The sequence below is a fragment of the Mesitornis unicolor genome, unplaced genomic scaffold, assembly GCF_000695765.1.
Source record: "Mesitornis unicolor isolate BGI_N332 unplaced genomic scaffold, ASM69576v1 scaffold18188, whole genome shotgun sequence".
Classification (NCBI taxonomy): domain Eukaryota; kingdom Metazoa; phylum Chordata; class Aves; order Mesitornithiformes; family Mesitornithidae; genus Mesitornis; species Mesitornis unicolor.
Window position 1 is genome coordinate 32,166 of NW_010202764.1, and position 21,123 is coordinate 53,288.

The 21,123-nt window shown below is 44.9% G+C and overlaps 1 protein-coding gene across 1 annotated transcript in view; it reads right to left on the reverse strand.

Moving 5' to 3' along the window:
- The window catches only part of LOC104545371 (mitogen-activated protein kinase kinase kinase kinase 4-like), a gene marked incomplete at both ends in the record, with an annotated part of 51,382 nt that extends 32,161 nt beyond the window's left edge, over positions 1-19,221 (reverse strand). The window contains one exon of the mRNA XM_010190499.1: positions 19,156-19,221. Coding sequence (XP_010188801.1) covers positions 19,156-19,221 — 66 coding nt within the window. The remainder of the gene's footprint in view (positions 1-19,155) is intronic.
- Between the last annotated feature and the right edge of the window lie 1,902 nt (positions 19,222-21,123).

Consider the following 21,123-nt stretch of genomic DNA (forward strand, 5'->3'; position numbering starts at 1 on the left):
TGGGCTGTAGGAGGTCAGCTGATGGATGGCCAGACTTTTGGAAAAGGAATCCCTCAAAGGAAGGTTTTTTTGGCTCACCATCACTATGAAGCTCTCAAGGTCAAGCTGCACACAGCAATTACAAACCTCATGTTATGAGAGTCATGTTTTAACTTTTTAAGTCATGCGGCCCTCCCAGACACATGCTAATGCAGGCAGGCTTTATTACTTTCCACCCTACATAAACATAACCTGCATGCACATTAAGCTCTCAGCAACTGTATCACTCAATTTTTAGAAATCCTTCAGCATTCTTGTGAACAGTAACTGTAATGCAGTTGAATTTTCTCTTGCATGTAAAGCAGAACGCACGGACAAGGTTCTGCATGGGTTAAAATTGTGTTGCTGTGTTTTTTTAAAAAAGGCTTTAAGGCAGGCAGGGTGCACAGCCCAGACTGCAAGTCCCAGCCTAGATAATGAGAGCTACAACAACCTTAAAAGTTATTTACTTCTTCATTCCAGTTCCGCTGGTGCTTTCCTCACAGAGGTTGCAATACCATGAGGACACGCATCCCTCTGCAGACGACCTTGAGAGACAGCACACGTGGCAATGCGCAGGACAGTCCAGGACGAACAACTGCCATTGAATGGGTTTCTCTTAGGGTCTTTGAGCCCTTCGTTCATTCCTTCACGGCAAATACCCTCCCTGCAATTTTCCTCACCCGAGGTGAATCCCAAAGTCAAAACCTCTACTGAGTGCCGCTGTCGAGTTCAGCAGACCTGAGGTTTGCCTAGGGAAAGGTCGTCTTTTTCACTGGCATACAAAAGTCTCCACAGAGCATTTAACTGAGGAAAAAAAGAGCATCTACTCTCAGTGCCTTTTCATTTGGCTCCATTTGGTGCACCGTCTCCAAAAATAAAAAGGGAGTTAATGGGCACAATTAGTCTGTGAGAAAATACATCAGTCTCCAGATTTCTGAATGAGCTCTGCGAGAGATGAACTACCTGGCACTGATCTCGCAGCAGCAGTCAGTTTCTATTTCCTTCCAAAATCCCATTGGCCAGATGGTTCACAAAACTCAAGGGAAAGTTACTTAAATGTTTGGAAAAGCTTTCAGTATTAAGTTGGTTTCCAAAATGAAAACCAAACTATGCTTCTAATTATTCTTAAAAGTAAAGTATACCTAGCTTTTCTAATTAAATTAAGAAGGAAGAGTGCTTCTAAGTTCACTTTTTCAAGAAAAAAAAAATCTGAATTCAATAAGAGCCTTGGTGTTATTTTCTTCTAAACTGATCTAATCAGCTTCATAAAGCAGAAGCCTGGCTGGCAAAGGTTCTCCTCTGGAGCAAACTCTAGGTCAGATGTGCAGGAACAGTTCCTGAACAGCTACAGGCAGTTACTGTTCAATGCCATATTTTCCAATTTTCTGTATTACTTGTAGGGACTGAAGTCAATCACAGCAGAGACAGAAAAGAGAGCGAATTCATTAAGGGGGGGGGGGGGAAAAACTCCGGCAGAATAATTTCAAAAAAATGGCTAAACACATTATAGCTGAAGAACCACAGAGCCTTAAGCAATGTAGACTAGCACGATTAGTAAGTAAGAAGGAAAAGCAGCAGCTAACCATTGGAAGAACTGGTTGCTGAATCACAGAATCCCAGAATATGAGGAGTTGGAAGGGACCTGGAAAGCTCCCCCAGTGCAACCCCTGCCAGAGCAGGATCACCAGAGCAGTCACACAGGAACACGGCCAGGGCTTTGGGTGTCTGCAGACAAGGAGACTCCACAACCTCTCTGGGCAGCCTGGGCCATTCTCCATACCCCTCACACTGACAACCTTGGTCCTCATCTTCAGCTTGAACCTCCTGTGCTCCAGCTTGCACCCATTTCCCCTTGTCCTGGCATTGGCCATCCCAGAGCAGAGCCTGGCTCCTTCCTCCTGACACTGCCCTTTCCCAATGGATCCCCATGAATGAGGGCACCCCTCAGTCTCCTCTGCTCCAAGCTCCAGAGCCCCAGCTCCCTCAGCCGCTCCACTGAACAGCTTCACCAGATTTTGAAACTCTCATCTCCTTGCCTTGCCCTGTTTAAACAACCCAAGTTCATTCTGTACAGTGTAAGATGAAGTAGGGCACTATACAGTGACCGATGCACTTGGGTAAAACACATGCAGAGCCCCAGCACAGGCTGAGGACCCTCTGCCCTCCTCTGCTGCGCTGCTGGCAACGCTTCCGAGCCGTTCCTGCAGGACTTCCCACCAGCAGCCACTGATGCTTGGGTTCTTGCACGCAATTCTGGCTCCACTGATGTCAACAGGAATTTCTGCTGTTGAATTTATTTGATCTGAATTCGCCCCATGAAAGGTCAAGTTTCTCAAACAAAACAAATTGCACTCCACACCAAGTTTTCCACAGAGAAAGCGTGTATATTTAATGCTTTCTCTGTTGGAGAAGGTGTGTTCACGCTGATCCCACCACAGGTTTGAGCCAGAGTTCGTGACAGAAGAAATTAACCCATGCCATCACTGCAGTGCATCCATTTGGGTAAAAGCACGGACAGCCCACTGCACTACAACTACCCACAGCTCACTGCCTACTGGAAATCAGGCTCTCCATAAAGCTGCAGATGAAGGCTAGATGTAAGCAGAGAGCACTTGCTAGTCTGATTGATTACAGGTACATCTACATTCACAGGCATACAGATCTGACTGAATTCCTCTCATACACAATTCATCGGTTGTCATGGAGCTTTCCCAGGCAGCAACGGCATCTCTATAAACTTGTAAAACACCAGGCACGGTGGGGCCCAAGGTACTATGGACAGAAGTGCATGCACACACACAAACACACACACTATATATATTAAAAATATGTATTATGTATTATGCATATATAAATATTCAAAATTATAAGACTGAAATCCACTGGCCCAGCCCATGAATCCTCAGGTGTCAACGAAGCCGCATCGGAACCCTTCTCACGATGCAGTCTCAAACCCAGTTCGCATTTCCCAAACTCTGAACCCTGTTTCCTTCACCTTGTAATGGCCATAGCCTGTCCAACCAGCTGCATCACGTCACAAAGCAGCTGCCAAGAGAGAAGAAACAAAACAGCAAAACAACCTAAACACTCCACAAGGCACCCAGCTAATGCAGCAGCTTGCTGGAGAAACGTGGAGTAGTAAGTAGCTGAAGCCTATATATATGTATGTATAACATGGAAAAAATAGTACCTCTGCTTTCACATCTTCTAATTGTACTCACTTTAAAGTTTTCTCTGAAAGTTTAGTCATCTGCAAGTTTCAAAGTAGCTTCCTTTTGCAGCTTCTTTGCATATTCTGTCATCCACATCCAGATGCAAAGATATACCACCAACAGCTCATTGCTCCTTAGGATACAGCTGGTAATACATGCCAGAGAAAAACTGTGCCAGGCCAGTTAAAACTTTACAGCATTGCCAATGCGCATGCTTAAATAGCAGAAATGTAAACAACTAGGTCTTTACTTACAATAAAAACATCTTTAAAAAAATAATCAAAGAGCATATGAAATCTCCATACCAGAAAACCTACCTCCCAAGTGCTTGTATTGCCTTCTAGTTTCTGAACCTTTAGGTTCAGGGAGGGACATGGGAATACAGGGAAGTGCAAGCTTTCCTCCACTACCAGAGACAGAAGCTTGGCCAGGTTAGTTAAGAAAACAAGGCGAATGTGACTGTGCTGCCCTTGCATCCAACCATGTTTTAACCTGTCAGCCCATTCCATCCACAACTGACAGACAGAAGCGTCCAAGATGATTCAATCCCTGCATGCTTTGTGAAAACTGGAGACAAACCCCCTTCGTCCAGAGAGGAGGGCTCCGAAGTGGGCCCCACTGTTTCCTCCCAAGGCTGGGTGCCAGCCGATCACGTAGCAGCCTGCAGCCACCTGCGGCACCAATGTGCAGCCGGGCTGCTGCTTGCCCAAAGGCCACCAGAAAGCCCCAGTGACACTGGACAGTGCCAGGTCAGAGCGGCTCCTGAGGAGAAAGCGGGGGCCGTGGGTGTACGTGCAAGCAGAGCCCTAAAGGGCTCACCAAAGGAACTGGGACTGCTGCGGTCAGAGGTGCAGGACAGGGTGAGAAAGCACAGGTTTGCAAGCAATTGCATTTTGTTAGTTTTACTCTTTAGGTTATCCTCAAAACCCAGGAAGTTTAAACAACTTCCAAATTTACCTTGATAGAAAAATGCATCTCCAACCACTGCTTGTACTTTCTTCTAGTCTTAGCATTAACACTGCAACAGTGGTTTCATGTGTGCACCACTGAGGCTTACAGAAAATATGTATTTTTGACATCTGTTTGAACAATAATGATGTTCAATAATAGTACAGTAACAGAAGAACAAATACATAACAAGAAGGTGTTCTGAAATTAGCCACTGAGCCACCTTCCCCAGCACTGATGATTATTTGCCATTTACTCTGCAAACAAAGGAGTGCAAGGTGCGCAGAAAGCACTAGCATGCCACCGTTAGCGTTTTATATCCACTTTTAATAGGCAAAACAAATGACATCACGTGCAAAGGACTGGAAAAAACGAGGCTCCAAATAATTCTTTTTAAAGCCCTGGTTTGCACACATGGCTTGGCCTAGTTTAATTAGAAATGTGTCTCCATCCGAATTTCGTTAAGTATGGGCATGCTCACTGGCCTGCCTTTTTTCCTTTTTCCTTGATCCAGCCACACTGGACATCATTTTCCAAAGTGCTCATCTTCTGCATAACTCTATCTCTGTCCAGGCAGTTTCACAGAGGCTTTAACAGGAGAAGAGGGAGATTGATGCTGAGTTCTTTGGAAATTCCCATTTATTTCTGTTAACAGCTTTTTCTTCTCTTTAAAAGAAATTGGTTTAGGGAAGTCATCTGTTAACACTGATTGAAAAGCTGACTGGTGTAAGCTTAATATTCATATGTCTCAAGCTCCAGTGAGAACGGGGGTTTTATCGCTAAGTGGGACAGCAAATGCTGGCCGCAGCCAGGGGTGGGACCAGGTAGTGGTTTTGCCCTCACAGCAGTCATATGTGAGAACACGTTCCTGTGGCAAGGCAACAGCTTCTACCTGCTAAAACTTCCTTTTGTTTTTGCAAAAAGAAAAAAAATAAAACCACATTAAGAATAATAATAATAAAGTAAGAAACTGGTTTCTACCAAACCCCAAGGGAGCTGTTGCTCTGCTTCACCACCTCCAGGCACGCACCCCGCTACGTAACAGCGTCAGCACAACCCACCCTGAGCACGCAGGTTAGAAATGCTGCAGAAGTGAATGTCTGTGCTGATGGCAGACATGGATATAGCCAACGTAGTACAGAGGGTGGTGGGAATAAACAAAGTAATTTAAAAAAAGTCAAAATTAAGACATAAAGCCCTCTGTGTCGTCTCATGTATTTCAAACGCTGCTTGCTAATAAAGGTTCTGTCAGCCCGTGCTGATGCACAAACACGGATGCCCTCCTCGGCAGCCAGGACACAAGCCAGACCCTGGCTTATCAGATCACAACCAACTCCTGGAAACACACCTAGGGAACCACACAGTCAGCAGCCTGCCCCAGGGGGAGCAAAAACGCAGAAGCAGCAGCTTCCCCATTTCTTTTTCTGGTCACACTCCCAGTTTGGTAAGGAGATCCCTGGGAATGAAAATGCATCATGCAGCCTCTAGGGACCACTCATATCATGCAATGACTGTCAACAGTGAACGGCTCAGATAACAGGGCACTGTATAGTGACATTTGTGCTACTTGCTCAGCAATGAAGGAAGCCAGAAAGGAAGGAAAATCCACTGTTGGCTTACGCTCCCGTCATCTGAGGAAACAACCCCTCTGGAAGTACAGGCAGCGTTTACACATAACAAAATTCAACCAGCCAGGATCCCCACTAATAATCAGTTTATAGAGCACAGTGTCATCTCCATCCCAAACTCCACTGGTGCCTACAATCCCCGTCCAGCCCTGGTCCAGCTCCCATGGGAAGGCTCAGCGCTGCCTCCATTGCAAGCGCAGCGGAGGTGCCTGGAGCCACACGGTCAAGCCTGTCAGATCTAGATTAGAAGCCCATCTCTGTAATGTAAAACATTACTCTGTTTTATTATTAATAACCTCAAAAGGGAGAGGTCTGCCAGAACTCTGTAACGTAAACAATGCAGGATACAGCAACCACAAAAGCTCAGAAAGCCAAGTTGTCTTTAATCTACTCACTATGACATTCGAAACCCATCTGCGTGACAGATAGGACAAACGCCATGCAGGCTCTGAGCATCACCCAGGGCTGATAAGGCCATTTTCTTTCATTCCTGATCAGAGAACTGTGAATTTGGCAGAAGGAAGGAGCCAAATGACATTATACAACCTAACCAGGAATTTGTTGTGACTACTTGAATGCACTGGGTGCTGTGTACATAAAACCTGACTGCTCATGGCTGTCTGTAGGTGCACACTCCCGTGCCAACACAAAACCACTTTAACTCCAACACACGAGCTGGGGATATAGGCCATGGAAAGTCTTCCACCAGATGGGTACCTAGAAACTGGCACGATGCAAGAAAGGGAGAGAGGAACATGGGAAAGGGTAAATCCTAAATCCTCTCTGTTATTCTCTAGCCTGTGGGATCAGAGACCTAAGTTTCCAGCTTTTGTTTGCGACTTCCTCTATTCAAAGCAGTGCTGACTGAAATCTTTCAAGCGTCCGCAAGAAAGGAAAGTTGGTGCATCTTTTCATTCCTTCATCCCTTCTCAATTTTTAGGCATATTTACGCAGAGCAGGCTACAATACATGTAGGTTCCCCAGACGCAACCTCTTCTTCTGCCAAGAAAACAGTCCCAGTTGGGCATCCAGCAATGTGCTATGCCCCATGCACGTGCACAGCTACTCAACAGCACGTGAGCCAGGAGTGCAACACAATTGGGAAACGTCAGACCTACTTAGGCTGATCTGCACACGCACAAAAAGCCCAACATATCCTGAGCGCACCCCATCTACTGGCACGCACCACCTCCGCCACATCCAAGCGGTCCTGGGCTCCGTGACTGCTGGGCTGACTGAGCGCACCCTACGAGCATTAATGTGCCTGCCTGCGAAACCTGGCGACCTTCCATGGGGAGAGATGACACAACACATCTTAATGTCTCCACAAACAACTCACCCTTCATCGAGAAGGAATCCCACAGGAGGAATGGTCTGGTGCACCCAAATCATGTACTGGTACTGTCTGAGCTCTTCTGCAGGGCAAAATGCACGAGCAGGACGGGTTCCCGCTGCCAGCAGCTGATGGAAAACTGAAAGGCTGCACCACGGCAATTTGATTTTCAGAGCAGCAGGGGTACGCTGGTCCACAACACCTAACGCTACCCTCTCATACTAATAAAAGACAATTGGGTATCTGCTGACAGAATTTGGCTTCTGGAGGCAAAACATTTGCAAGAAGCCTGTTACAATAAATATTTCATGTTAGACTGGAAAAAAAGCAAATATTAAAGCAATTACAGTTTTTCCTGGCTCTTCCTTTTTCCCACATAACAAGAAAACATCATGGACAATCTGTGTAAATAATACATTTGAGAGTCCATTATCTAAGCCTTATGCATATTTATTTTATGTTGGTTTTGTTGCATATTTTAGTATAATTGTTAATAGGTTTAAAGCCAAGAGTAAAACAAGAGTAGACAAATCTACTACTGCAGAAATAATCGGTAATTTGGTTCCTCTTCAGTTATTTTTAAATACTAGGGGAAAATCCATACTGAAATTTAGCACAATAAACAAGAAAGTTAGAAAATTCTTCAAGTTCAGTAAAATAAATATTTCTAGAATATATTACATCAATATTATATCACCACACATTTCTCTTCCACCTTTTTCCTCCAAATGTTTCTGTTTTTAAGAACAGAAATACAAGAAAAAAATGCGTCAAAAATGCTGGTATCAAATGTAGCAACCGCACAACTACAGAGTGAGGAAACAGAATTTAGTCAATTCTAGCATTCAGTAAACCTCAACAAAATGTCATTATTTCGCGAACTGGTCTCACTTTCAGTTGCAAGCACTCCTCACAGAATGGAAAGTCAGAAGAATACACATTAATATTGATGTGTTTGTTTTGGTCATGCCTAACTATTTCAGTATGATGGTACCTTTTTTCCAAGTACTAAAGACAATCTATGAAATACTAAACACCCTGCTAGATTAGAGCGTATGCTCAAATGAAGCAAATGGAATGCGATGTTTCGATGTTTCTGACACAAAGTTTGAAAATGAAAGCCAACTTATTTCTTAATCATTTTCCCGCTAACCTTTCTGTTGAATTCAACATGTTCTGATTTGAGTGAAACCGTTTTCAAACCGCAGGTTGTTCAGTCAGTGGCTGCTAACTAATTCTCACAAATCACCTCCGTAAGTACGCCAATTCCTCCTAACCGGAGTCCCAAAGACACTTCACAAAAACAAGGACTGCCTCCCTTTTAACAGCTTCAGTCATAAGGAGAGCTCCATTTCCAGCAAATTCATGTGTTTTCGAGCAAAGAGGAGAGGCAGAAGCAAGAAGAAAAGCAACATCTCCTGAACTGCAGCGGCACAGGTCAACCCTTCTCTCACCTTTATGAAAACTGCATTTCCTACTTGATGGGAGCACCTAAAAGCACTGCCACAGACCACACGCTAGCTATTACATATTAGCTAAGAACATGACTTGTGCAGGACACTGAAAAGGCCACAGTTTGCTACTAAGCATGTCTTCAGGACAGTTCACTCCCTAGGATCTCAGAAGTTACTAAAGTTTCATGGTTTTGTGGGGAAAAAGAAGGGGATGGTGAAGAAATGACCTTTGATAAGGTGCTTCTAAAGCACATCTTTAAAAACTTTCAGGAATCCCACAATGTCAGTAGGTTACAAGGGCAGGCTTATAACACAAAAGGGCTTTAAAAAAATTAAAAGTATGCTACAAACAGATGAAAAATAGTTTCTTCTTTAATTTTATTCCCAAGATTCATATTCACAGATCTGCAAAGGCCAAGAAAATTCCTACTGGCCAGCAGCCTGAGAACAGCTGAATACCAGACAGGAGAAGCACGATTTTATCACATTCATGGATTTTACCACTGAAACTGGACATTAGAATTTAAAATTACTTACTGGAAATTTCATTATGATGGGACGACGGGCTGACCTGCTCCTGTGTCTACTGACCGAGCAAGCTGTCAGACCCCAGCTGACAATGAAAACTGGCTTTTAAACTCCATTTCCCCACAAATGAAGGGCAGGGTCCACAACTGTCCCACCAGATTTTGCTGCTGTCTACCCTGGGCTGTCCAACCACCAGACCCAGTTGTCCTTGGCTTCCACAATCACAGCTAGGCCAAACGCTGCTTTCCTCTGGAGCACCGGATCGGAGGTGCCCCAAGGGACTACAGCAGCATTGTCACAGAGCCCTGCGTGACCCCACGTGGCACGGGGAGACATCACGAGACGTGCTCTCTGGGAAGAGCTCTTCAGCAGCAAGCACAAAGACCGCGCTGTCAGTGGTGCCGGTGGAGCTGCCAGCTCTGCTGGCTGGTTGTCCTCACCACCCCTCTGCCCCTGTGTAGAACCTCATGTAGCTGGTGATCTGCACGGTGCTGGCCTCAGGGTAATCAGAGAGCGAGGAAGAGGAGCTGTGGCAATCATCCACGGCAGTCAACCATGCCAGGGTAAGGCTGTGGGAACATGCCTCGTGTTTCAGCACTTCCCATCCCCAGCTCTCAAAGTCTCACTGCCTGACTTGGCAGACTTCTGTGCAACCTCTACACAGACATAAATCAGCATGAGGTTTGCAGGACAGCAGATGATCAGGCTCACGACTTCATCTGAAGAACAAACAAAACAAATTCTTCAACGCTATTTACTTTGGTTTGCTCCAGAAAAGCAACAGAACTAAGGGCTTGCTACTGCCACAAGTCAGCTCCAGCCCCAGCCCATGCACTGCTCTAAGCTCAAGTGCTGAGCACGTAAGAAACCTTACCTGCACAAGCAAGGTAGTGCTTTTAACTGCTGCTGGGTGGCCGTCAGGGGGCTAAAGTTATGTCTCTACAGCTACAGCTCGTCAGCTGCTAACACAATGCTTCTTAGAGTGTTACTTCACGACGTGTCTGCTGTCACACAACTCAGACTGACTAGGAGAGATTAATGCAAGCTCACCTCTGGTGAAGATATTTAACTGAGGCCAGAATGAACTATAGATGCACTCCGCAGTTCAAGCAAACCAACATCTATTTGACTTAAAGGAGAAAAACCCACCAAAAGAGACTGATCAGGTACTAGGGAGGATAGAAAAGGGTGAGGGTGGAGAAGGCCGAGGTAGGACAGAGCTCAGGAGGGCCCAATGCAGCAGACACCAGGGCAGATGTCAGAGCTCAGGTTGCTGAGGTGAAGCCGGAGCTAAAGTGAACAACTTTGCAACAGTCCCACTGTGCACAATCACCAGTCTGTGCGTGCTGGAAATGCTGCACCACATCCAGCCCATGGAAAATACCAATCCACCACAGACCTCAGCAGGTGAATGTGCCTCGCTGGGGACTGCCATTTCTGCTGCTGTATCTTCCAGCGACACCTGCAACAAGCACTAATGGTACAGGATTACTGCAGACCCCACTCAACACACAGGTAAAAAGCCTTCTTCAGAACAAGATCTCAATTTAGATTTCTAAAACATATCCCAGAAACCGTATTTTGGTCCCCAAGATCTCATCCTGCAGGACTTAACTATTTGGCTCAACATAATGAACTTGTTGAATACTCAAAGACCAAACTATAAAGCACTATTACGGACTATTCTTGTACAAAAACATGGGTTCCTCAGGCATAAACAAATTCAAACACATTCTTATGAAAAAAACCACATGAAGACTCAGCATGAAACTTAAAAGAGTATTTACTGCTGGTGAAGACAAGGACAGAAGAGGAACACATGCTCCACTGGTTCTTTAGACCAGTTCATCAGGTTCAAGCTGAAGATGAGGCCAAACTTTGTCAGTGTGAGGGTTATGGAGCATGGCCCAGGCTGCCCAGAGAGGTTGTGGAGTCTCCTTGTCTGCAGACACCCAAAGCCCTGGCCGTGTTCCTGTGTGACTGCTCTGGTGATCCTGCTCTGGCAGGGGTTGCACTGGGGGAGCTTTCCAGGTCCCTTCCCACTCCTCATATTCTGGGATTCTGTGATCACACTGCCAAGTTTAAAGCACCACATTCTGGATAAGTCCATGAAATACACATAACAATAATAATAATAATAAAAGACAAGCAGGCTATCAATATTTTTAGGAAGCCACTTGATATGCTCTACTGGCCATAGCCCAGAAGTACCAAAGAGGGACCTTCAAAAAACGTACAAGTGTCCTTCAAGTCATTAAAGCAGACCTGGAAAGTACCACTCACATGGAGCTGTAAAAAAGAATTGGAGACACGAGGATAAGGTGATGTGTGCTTGCAAGGCACTAAGGTTCTGCAATTCAGAAAAAGGCACAGTTACTAAAGCTAGCCTGCAATGGGAATCATGTCAAACATGCTAAATTTTCTGCCATTTAATACATGTCTGGGAGGCTTTTGGGACTGCCAACAGACAATTTCACAGAAGTTCTCCCGCAACTCCACTGATTTATTTGGAAGAGATAACATACAATGAAATATTTCTGAGTAGGCCAGGTACTGTAAAACTCAGGCATGAGAAGCATTGACCACTCTGATGCATACCTTCCTGTAGGCATGATCCTGGGAGCTGCAGAGCAGTCAGGAGTATGGAAATCAATGTCACTGGTGAGTTGCTTAAAGTGGAGCAAAGTGCTTGAGTGGGAAATTAAAAGCTTGAACTATTTCCTGCTGCGCTCACATTACCCCCAATGCATTTTTAGCATGTTCTCTTACCTTCCAAATAGCATGTGCCAATGCCAACATCTGACGTGTTACGCAACATGAGCTCAAAATGCCACCAGTTTAGGATGAAAATGCATTGTGCTCTCCCACATGGACATTCAGGTCCAAAGCACGGAGGAGCTGGGAGTGGCAGGCCTGCCAACAAATTATTTGCAAGGATTTTACTATTCTCTAATGGCTGATATGGCATGTCTAATTATTGTACATTGCTCTGCTCAGTCAAAGAGCCTTTCTTGTATAGAAGCACTCCACAGCTGAGAGGCTTTTTCATATCCTTACTCTTCTATTTTTGATAAACTAGTCCTACACTTAAGAATCTTAATTTAATTCCACTGAAATATTCACTAACTAGAACCAGGACTTTACAATTTGCTAATTAGTTTCGCATGTATGATCCATTATTTTAAATGCCAGTGCTGAATGCAGTTTGGCATTGCCATGCAAATAAGCAGGGAAGCTGAGATTAAAAACAAAGGAAAAAAAGCTCCAAAAACCAATTCCACATAGTCAAAAAAAAGCTCCTAACTCTGACAACTAAATACACACAGTACACTACCTATTTTTTATGTATTTCAAATAAAAGTCATTCCCCCTACTCTTTTCTGTATTCTCCAGGTCAGTCACTCACAGTCTAGCAGGCTGGACTGATAGCAGATGTGTTCTGTACACTGAGATTCACATGTCCTGTACTCAACCAAAGCCCTTTACTCAAATCAAAATTGGAAAAGACTTCTGGGAACATATGGTCCAACCTTCTGTTGAAAGCAGGGCCTTTAGTTAGGTCACCCAAAACAACGTCCGACAACCTTGGGTACTTCCATCAAGGGTGACTGCACCACCACCCTGGGAAACCCGTTCAAATGTTGGCTTGTTCTCCACAGTAAAGTATTCTTTTCTTACATCCAGATGCAATTTCCCCTGAATAACTCGTGCCTCGTTCCTCTTGTCCTGTGCATCCTTGTTCTTCCATCTTCTACACAAATACTGAAACACCAAACCACATCTCTCCGGTGTATTAATGCCAATGCAGCCATATACACTAAGCTTTCAAGGCAAGCTCCTCATAGGCACTACAGCATTTCCTATCTTACTAGAATGGCAGTAGCACATAGTAAGCTCAGACTTATTCCCAAAGGAGATCCTGGTTGCCAGGATTAGCAATCTCCATTGTTCATTTGCACTACTGAACCAAGGATCTACACAATGAGCTGACGACTCCATCCAGTACACTGCAGCAATGCTTCTTTACACACTGCTGCCTACAACGATTAACTAGTTTTTCATGTGGACAAGATAATCAGCTATGCTACTAAAAAACCCAAATAAAGAAATTTAATAGACAAACAAGCACTTCTACCAACTGCTAGTGAAACAGAAGGCAGCATTTTGTCATTTCTATAAAGAACAACTTATTTCCCTACTTGACTCATCAAAATCTCAGTGCCTTGAAGGCTATGGCTGGCTTGAAAGCTGTAACTGACCACAAATGGTAACAAAACGCCCCAAGATGACACGACATTTTAACCATCTTTGTTTGCAGCAGTTTGCAGACTTTGAAATTGCATTTCAGCCCCAAGACACGTTCTTCAGAAGGCGGCCACTTCTGACCCACCCCCAGAAGGGACAGTTTTGAAGTCTTCACCTTATACAAGTTTACCTTCTGGGCTGCACGGAACATAACTGTAATGCTTCTCAGATGTAGCCTGGCAGTAACTAACTGACCAAGGTGCTACCATCAATTAAGGTTTTCAATACAGCCCACACACTTAACACTTCTTAACTTAGCATGGTCTTGTGATTCCTTCCGTGCAGTACCAAGTCTCAAAAAACCCCACACTGCTTCCCCCCACCCTTCACAACTTGGTCTACTTACTTCAGCCAGTTATTCAACTAAATTAATTATGAAGAACTTAGCAGAACTTTAAAGTGTTTGAGATAAGCTGAAAAGTTATGTTTATGCTTCACAACGCTGCTGCCACTGCGTATCACGAGTAGCTCATAACTCATGTCGACAATTGAAGCATGATGCAATTCCAAGCAGCAGATTTAAAAAACAAAAAACAGCTACAAATCCCCCCCCAAAAAACACTTCCTTACTCAGACCCGCTTCGTTTTTATATCCACAGCCTTATGTGACTACAGAGAAATAAAAACATGAGCTGTGCAGAGCCACTACAGGAAGACAGGGCTGCTTCCACCCTCGGCTAAGCCTCAGCAACAGCGCTGCTCCGTCTTCATCAGCTGCATTTCTGGGAAGCCACTTCTTCCCCTTTGACTCTCACAGTCCCACCTCAGAGCAACTCTCTCAAGTTCCCTGTGCCTTCAAACTCCATTAAAGATACAACCACTTTGCACACACAGCAGCTGCAAATCTGTCGTGGTTTATCATCAGCCTGCAAGATCATACTCCAAAAATGTCAGCCCCTGGAACTCACCAAAGACACTAACCTCTCATTCCCTGGGCCACCCAAAAATGCTGACCCCAGCAGAGGGATAATCCACCTCGTGAAGATAAAGGAAGTCAAAAGACCCAGTCAGGTGCCTCTCAGCATCAGAAAACAAGCACATTTCACAGATGCTGCTGATGACCTCACTTGGCCCATGAAAACTTTTTTAGAAGGATGAGGACTCTCAGAGCACAGCTGAATGAATGGATTGTGAGCAATTCCTCTTTATCTTGATAACCAAAAACCAAAAGCGGCTATAAACTCAGTCACACAATCTCTTCCAGAGCTCAGGAGCAACTGTCTGACCCAAACACTTCAAAAATGGCACCCTCTTCAGTTGTCCCATCTCTCTCTGTCCCCATTCACCCATCAGAAAAATGGTCCTGCACTGAAAATTAAGAGATAGGAAATGCACTAACAGGCTCCTACTGAAGACACAACACTCAAAGAATATGAAACTAACAGCTGAAGTCTTCGCAAAGTAATACTTCACCCCCTCCCAACCATAGAGTTTAGTTATTACTAAATGCACCAACAGAACCCAAGATACAACTCTCCTACAACAAGAGTAATACACAACCACTATCCAGCTCTTCATAGCAATAGAGTCCACTCGTGGAAGGAAAACAAGGCATCCATGTAATTAAACATCTGGAGGTAACGGGAGCAGGCAAAGATTTATTCAAATCACAGCACTGCCAGGTCTTGACAGCCATACCTCCACTGCAAGATGTTGTGGTTTAGGCCCAGTGCATAACTGAGCACCATGATGCCCCAAAAAGGGCTAGCCAAAATAAGGACTGGGAGGGCTTCTCACCACTTAAACAGGTCACAGGCAAAAGACAGACTCATCATAAGGAATTAAAACAAAACAATTTTAATTTGTACCAACATCAGTAGAACAATGGGAGATGCAACCAGATCTTAAAGGCAAAACACCTTCCCCCACCCCTCTCTTCCCGGGCTCAGCTTTTGTTCCCGGTTTCTTCACCTCCCCACTCTTTGCCCCGGGGCGCAGGGGGATGGGAGTGGGGGCTGCAGTCGGTTTGTGCCATGTGCTCCTCTGCAGTAGGAAGACTCAGCCCAGTCTCTCTCTCTCTGCTTCCATGCAGTGCCCTTTCCATAGGGGGGAAAAAAATGTCCTCAAAGCTCCAATTTGGGTCTGCCCATGGTCACAGTTCCCTCACACACAAACTGCTCCAGCACACACTGCCTGGAGTCACGGCGTCTTCAGGGGCAGCCACTGCTCACGTGGCCCTGCCCCACCGGTGAACTCTTCAGAAACCTCTTTCCCATATGCACTCAGTGGAGAAGGTGCAGAGATTGGACACAGTCTGACCTTCAGCACTTCAAAGTTCAGGAAATACAGACATGAAAGAGTAAATACACATCTCCAACCAGCAGCAAATGCACTACTTCCAACTTCAGAGAGGACTCTGCTACCACCTGCCATGACATTATTGAGAATCACCTCTGACATAGCATTGCTCTTCAGATTTTAGCTCTCGGAAGCCAGCAATTAACTGAGAAACTCATCTATCATTTCAAGAGATAACGAAGCCCAAGTCTCATGACTTCTGGGTACCATCTGATATTTTTAATATCTTATTCATACTTTCCAAAAGGCTGAAGTATCTAATACTGGCATATTTACGTCCTACTGCTTCATAAGTTGTCAAAAAATCTGCTAGCTTTTAGTCAGTTAGTATACACAAATCCCAACTTTATAACATTTCTAGACAGCTCCAGCATTATCATGGCTACGATTTATACCTCTTTCATTTCATTTAAAAAGACACTGGGCTGGAACTGGTCTGGAATAATTGAGTATGAACAATACTCTCCTTCAATAAATCTGTTACACATTGTTTTCCAAATCTAATGATGAATCCTCTAAATTTTATTTTCATTTTTATGGAGCTGCATATATTAAAACATATAGCCTTATGAATCATCTTCACAGCCAACCAAGCAATTTTGTAATCTTGGACACAGTTTATTTAGCCTGAAATAAGCTTTGCCTTGATTATGTGCAAACTGATATGTGCATCTATTTCTGAATGTATGGAAGATTCTGACGCCTCTGGAGAATAAAAAAAGTGCTCTAATGACATGAGTACATTATGTGGATAACAGAGATTACTTTATAACTTAAATATTTATCATCACAAGCCTACAATAGTCAAACTACAAATTGATTCCAGCATTCCCTAATTCACTCTATCAGCCCCAGCATTGTATAGATCGAAGGACATACTACACAGAAGTGAAAAAGAAAAGTGAATTCTATGGTCAGTGCAGAAGCAGCTGTTCCCTGGCAGCTGCCCCTCCTTCAGAGGAAACAGGCATTTGCTCTGGTGGCAAGGCCAGCGCAGGAAGATACCACCTGAGTGCACTCAGCTGGTGCTCAGCATCTTCTGCAGAGGTATCTCCAAAGACAGGGGAGCGCTGGACTGTGGGAGAACCGTTCACAACAGAGACCAAGCTGACTGCCTGCAGTCTGGAGCACACACTTTCTACCTGTCCATCACCTGCCTTCTCCATCTGCACGGCTCACTGCCAGCCTCCTGCAAAGAGCAGCTCCATCCCCTAAGCAAAACACCCCACGGTCAGTGATAACGCATACTGATGTGAGGAAAGCCTCTGCTATGGGTGTACTTGGGCAGAGCCAGGGTTACACACAGCCCATCCTCTCTCCATCGCGTGACATGCGTGCACAGAGCTGCCCCTCAGCCCTGCAAGACCCCGTCTCTCAGTGCCTTGCTTAGATGTTGCAGCTGCTCCAAGTGCAGAAGGAACCGAGATTCAAACCACCATTATCCAGAGCCCAGAGCTGTCAGACCCTGGTCTCTCGCGCCCTCAGTGACGAGCAGCCTTGGGGTACGTTTTTCATTTTCCTTGTCAATATTCCTTACACATTTTGGCAACTAACATTCTAGTGAACCACACAATAGCTCAAAACATTTTCTTCTGCAGCAGAGAAGCAAACTATGTTGCTCCTTCCTGTTTCTGCCACGATTAAGCAGCTGATTCACCCTCAACATCCTTGAAAGATGACTAGATTGAATTTTTTTCTCTCCTAATATAAAATAAATCCAGGCATGAAGAGAAAGGTAACTATTTCAGAGGCCATTTAGGAACTTTAGGATCTTTCTACATGTAAGAAAACTCTGTGATTACACTGACAACAGCACCCTTGAATGGTTCATGACTTCTGATCTGTCCATGGGAACCCTTGAGCCTCTATTTTTAATTCACTAGTACTGACCTTGGTATCTAAATTACAATCTCAGAAACAACACAGACTTAATCACAGCAACAAAGAGTTACAGGAGAAAGATCCTGCTGCTGACATAAAAATAAATTTAAAAAATGTAGTATGGGAAAGCAGGAACTCCCCAGAACTGCTTCTGCAGAGGCTCTGCCAGAATCTTTGAAAGAGTATCTAAAGCTTCAACGAGAAACCAAAATGCGATCACAGCAAATCTGCCACCAAAGGATGGCCACCAAAACACAGAACGATGACAGAACCATAGAAAGGTTTGGGTTGGAAGGGACCTTAAAGCTCATCCAGTCCAACCCCCCTGCCATGGGCAGGGACACCTCCACCAGCCCAGGTTGCCCAAAGCCCCATCCAGTCTGGCCTCGAACGCTGCCAGGGAGGGGGCACCCACAGCTTCCCTGGGCAACCTGGGCCAGTGTCTCACCACCTCACAGTAGAGAATTTCTTCCTAATGTTCAATCTAAAACTGCCCTCTTCCAGTTTGAAGCCATTCCCCTCATCCTATCACTCACTACATGCCCTTGTAAAAAGTCCCTCCTCAGCTTTCTTGTAGGCCTCCTTCAGATAGTAATACATAACACACATTCAATGCACTGAAAATCATAGAAAGTCGAACAGTCCTGCATTTCTACATCATGGCCCTCTTCTGCGTTCATCCTGCAGTGGGGGGTCAGTGCAGAAAGAGCCCGCACCAATACACAGACTCATCAAGCAGGAGCTTGTTGGCAGTGGGATCTGGGGGAGAAGCAAGACCCGACAGCCTTCTCCAGTGCCATCACTCCTCTGATGTGCCTCCAAGGGTGCAGCAGCACAGCCTTTTCCTTGCTCCGTCTTCTTTCTCCAAATGGGAACAACCACAGACCTGGGTCCCTATTTTATCACATCTATTTTCTCTTCTTAGATAATTTTTAGGAAAGGCTTCACAGCGAAACAACACTTTTCTAGACTAGTTCTTACACTTAAATAAAAGCACGCATTACACAGCGTACACCACATGTTATGACAGACAAGGTTTAACTGCTGTAGTTTCTCGACTGGTTGTTCTGCTTTGGTATCACGGAGACAAGAGTAATAACAGAAATCAAAAACTCCACAGCCTGCCCGCAGAGCAGGGTTAATTGACACTGCTGCCTTGAAGAGCACCGCTGTTTTAATATTGGATGAGCTCTCCACTCAATCCAGGTCAAATTTAGCCATCACTGATGCTAATTTGTGCCAGCCACCTATTAAATAATTTTGAAGAGGAGAAAATAATCACAGGACAGAAAAAACAGGGCAGAGGGAAGTCAGTATGAGAGCCAACACACTTCCCTGACCTGTGGCAGCAGAGAGACATGAAAACAGGGCAGAAGGAAGGGGCAGTTTCACAGGTGACACCATTTTGCATTACACAGAGAAGACTGCAAGATAAAACAGGCTATCACTGGAACAGCGTTGTCCACCTTCTTAAATAGTGCTCCTTTCTGCCTTAGGAAAAACAGTTTTATCAAGAACAGCACTGTAAATTAAAGTAGCGCTCAAACCTTATAGACTTGTCCGTATGTCCCATTTCCAACAACCTGCACCAGCTCAAATATTCCTGCAGGGTCCTGCAAAAAGCAGAAGAAATAATGTTATATATTTGCAGCAAAGCAGCCACTTCATAACAGAGTGTACCTGTACACAGTCAAACCGAAAATGTCTGTGGCACGTCTCCTAATGATCTGCATTACACACTAAAGGGGAAATAGCCAAACAAGAGTAAAATAAATACATTAAAGTTCTCAGTCAAGTTACTAAAAAGTTCTTATAAAACAACTTGGTGAAGGAATGTCCCATCGCAGGCAATCCTGACGCTATTGGTAGGCTGAGAATGCCCAGTTGTCCTGTTTTGCAAACACAGCGAGGTGAATTTGGCTAACATATTGAAGTCACAGAATCACAGAGCGTTAGGGATCGGAAGGGGCCTCTAAAGCTCATCCAGACCAATCCCCCTGCCGGAGCAGGAACACCCAGATGAGGTTACACAGGAAGGCGTCCAGGTGGGTTTTGAATGTCTGCAGAGAAGGAGACTCCACAACCTCTCTGGGCAGCCTGGGCCAGGGCTCTGTCACCCTCACTGAGAAGAAGTTTCTTCTCCAATTGAAGTGGAACCTCCTGTGTTCCAGCTTGTGTCCGTTACCCCTTGTCCTATCATTGTTTGTCACCGAGAAGAGCCTGGCTCCATCCTCGTGACACTCACCCTTTAAATATTTATAAACATGAATGAGGTCTCCCCTCAGTCTCCTCTTCTGCAAACTAAAGAGCCCCAGCTCCCTCAGCTGCTCCTCATAAGGGAGATGCTCCACTCCCTTGATCATCTTTGTAGCCCTACGCTGGACTCTCTCCAGCAGTTCCTGTCCTTCTTGAACTGAGGGGCCCAGAACTGGACACAATATTCCAGATGCAGTCTCAAAGTCTTGGCTTTTTACCCAAACGAGATTGCTGTTAATCTACAAGAACGATTCGCGTGTCAGGTACCAGTGCACCACACCACACGAGCCAACTTCCACCCTACTGGTTCAGCACCAGTTGATCTAAAACCAAGCAATGCAGCAGACATCCTCCAATAATGAGACGTCACAGCCTTTCAGATACAGGAAGACATCTTGTTGCAGGGCATGGGCAAGCGAATGTTCGCTCCTGCATGACTAAGCACGTTAAGAAATCTGTTGCTTCAGTCAAATCTCAATTCAGAGATTTACATAAAAACATTAAGAACTCAAGAGACCGGTTTCTTGGTTTCTGGTTGAGCCACTTATCAGTCTGCTCATTTCTTGGGATGGTATCACTGAGAGATTTATGTAAAATATTATTAAGTCCATGTGTCACTTTTACCACATCTGCTTCAGCAATCTGTCTTGGCAGTGGATGCCTATTGGTACTGCTGAGGGATGTGACACAGAAAAAACAGTATCTCAGAGGTACAATTTCTATGACCCTGATCACAAAACATCCTCTTTTTTTTTTTTTAAGGTATCAAGCTCCACTCCATTTGTATGTTATTCCTTTTTCTTCATATCTGATATGGAAACATTTACTTAGGCAAAATCCCAGCAGAAACACAGGAGCTTTTTTCTGAGCAGATTCTGCCTTTGCTGGCGCAGCTGGAGTTCAGCCTGGAGAAGAGAAGGCTCTGGGGGACCTTACAGTGACCTTCCAGGACCTGAAAGGAGCCTGTGAGAAATCTGGGGAAGAGCTGTTCACTGGGGCATGTAGTGACAGGACAAAGGGTAATGGTTTTAAACTAGAAAAGGGGAGATTTAGGTTGGATATTAGGAAAAAGCTCTTCAATATGAGGGTGGTAGATCACTGCACAGGTTGCCCAGTGAGGTGGTGGAGGCCCCATCCCTGGAGATATTCAAGGTCAGGCTGGATGGGGCTGTGAGCAACCTGATCTGGTACCAGTGTCCCTGCTCACTGCAGGGGTTGGACTGGATGAGCTTTAAAGGTCCCTTTCAACCCAACACATT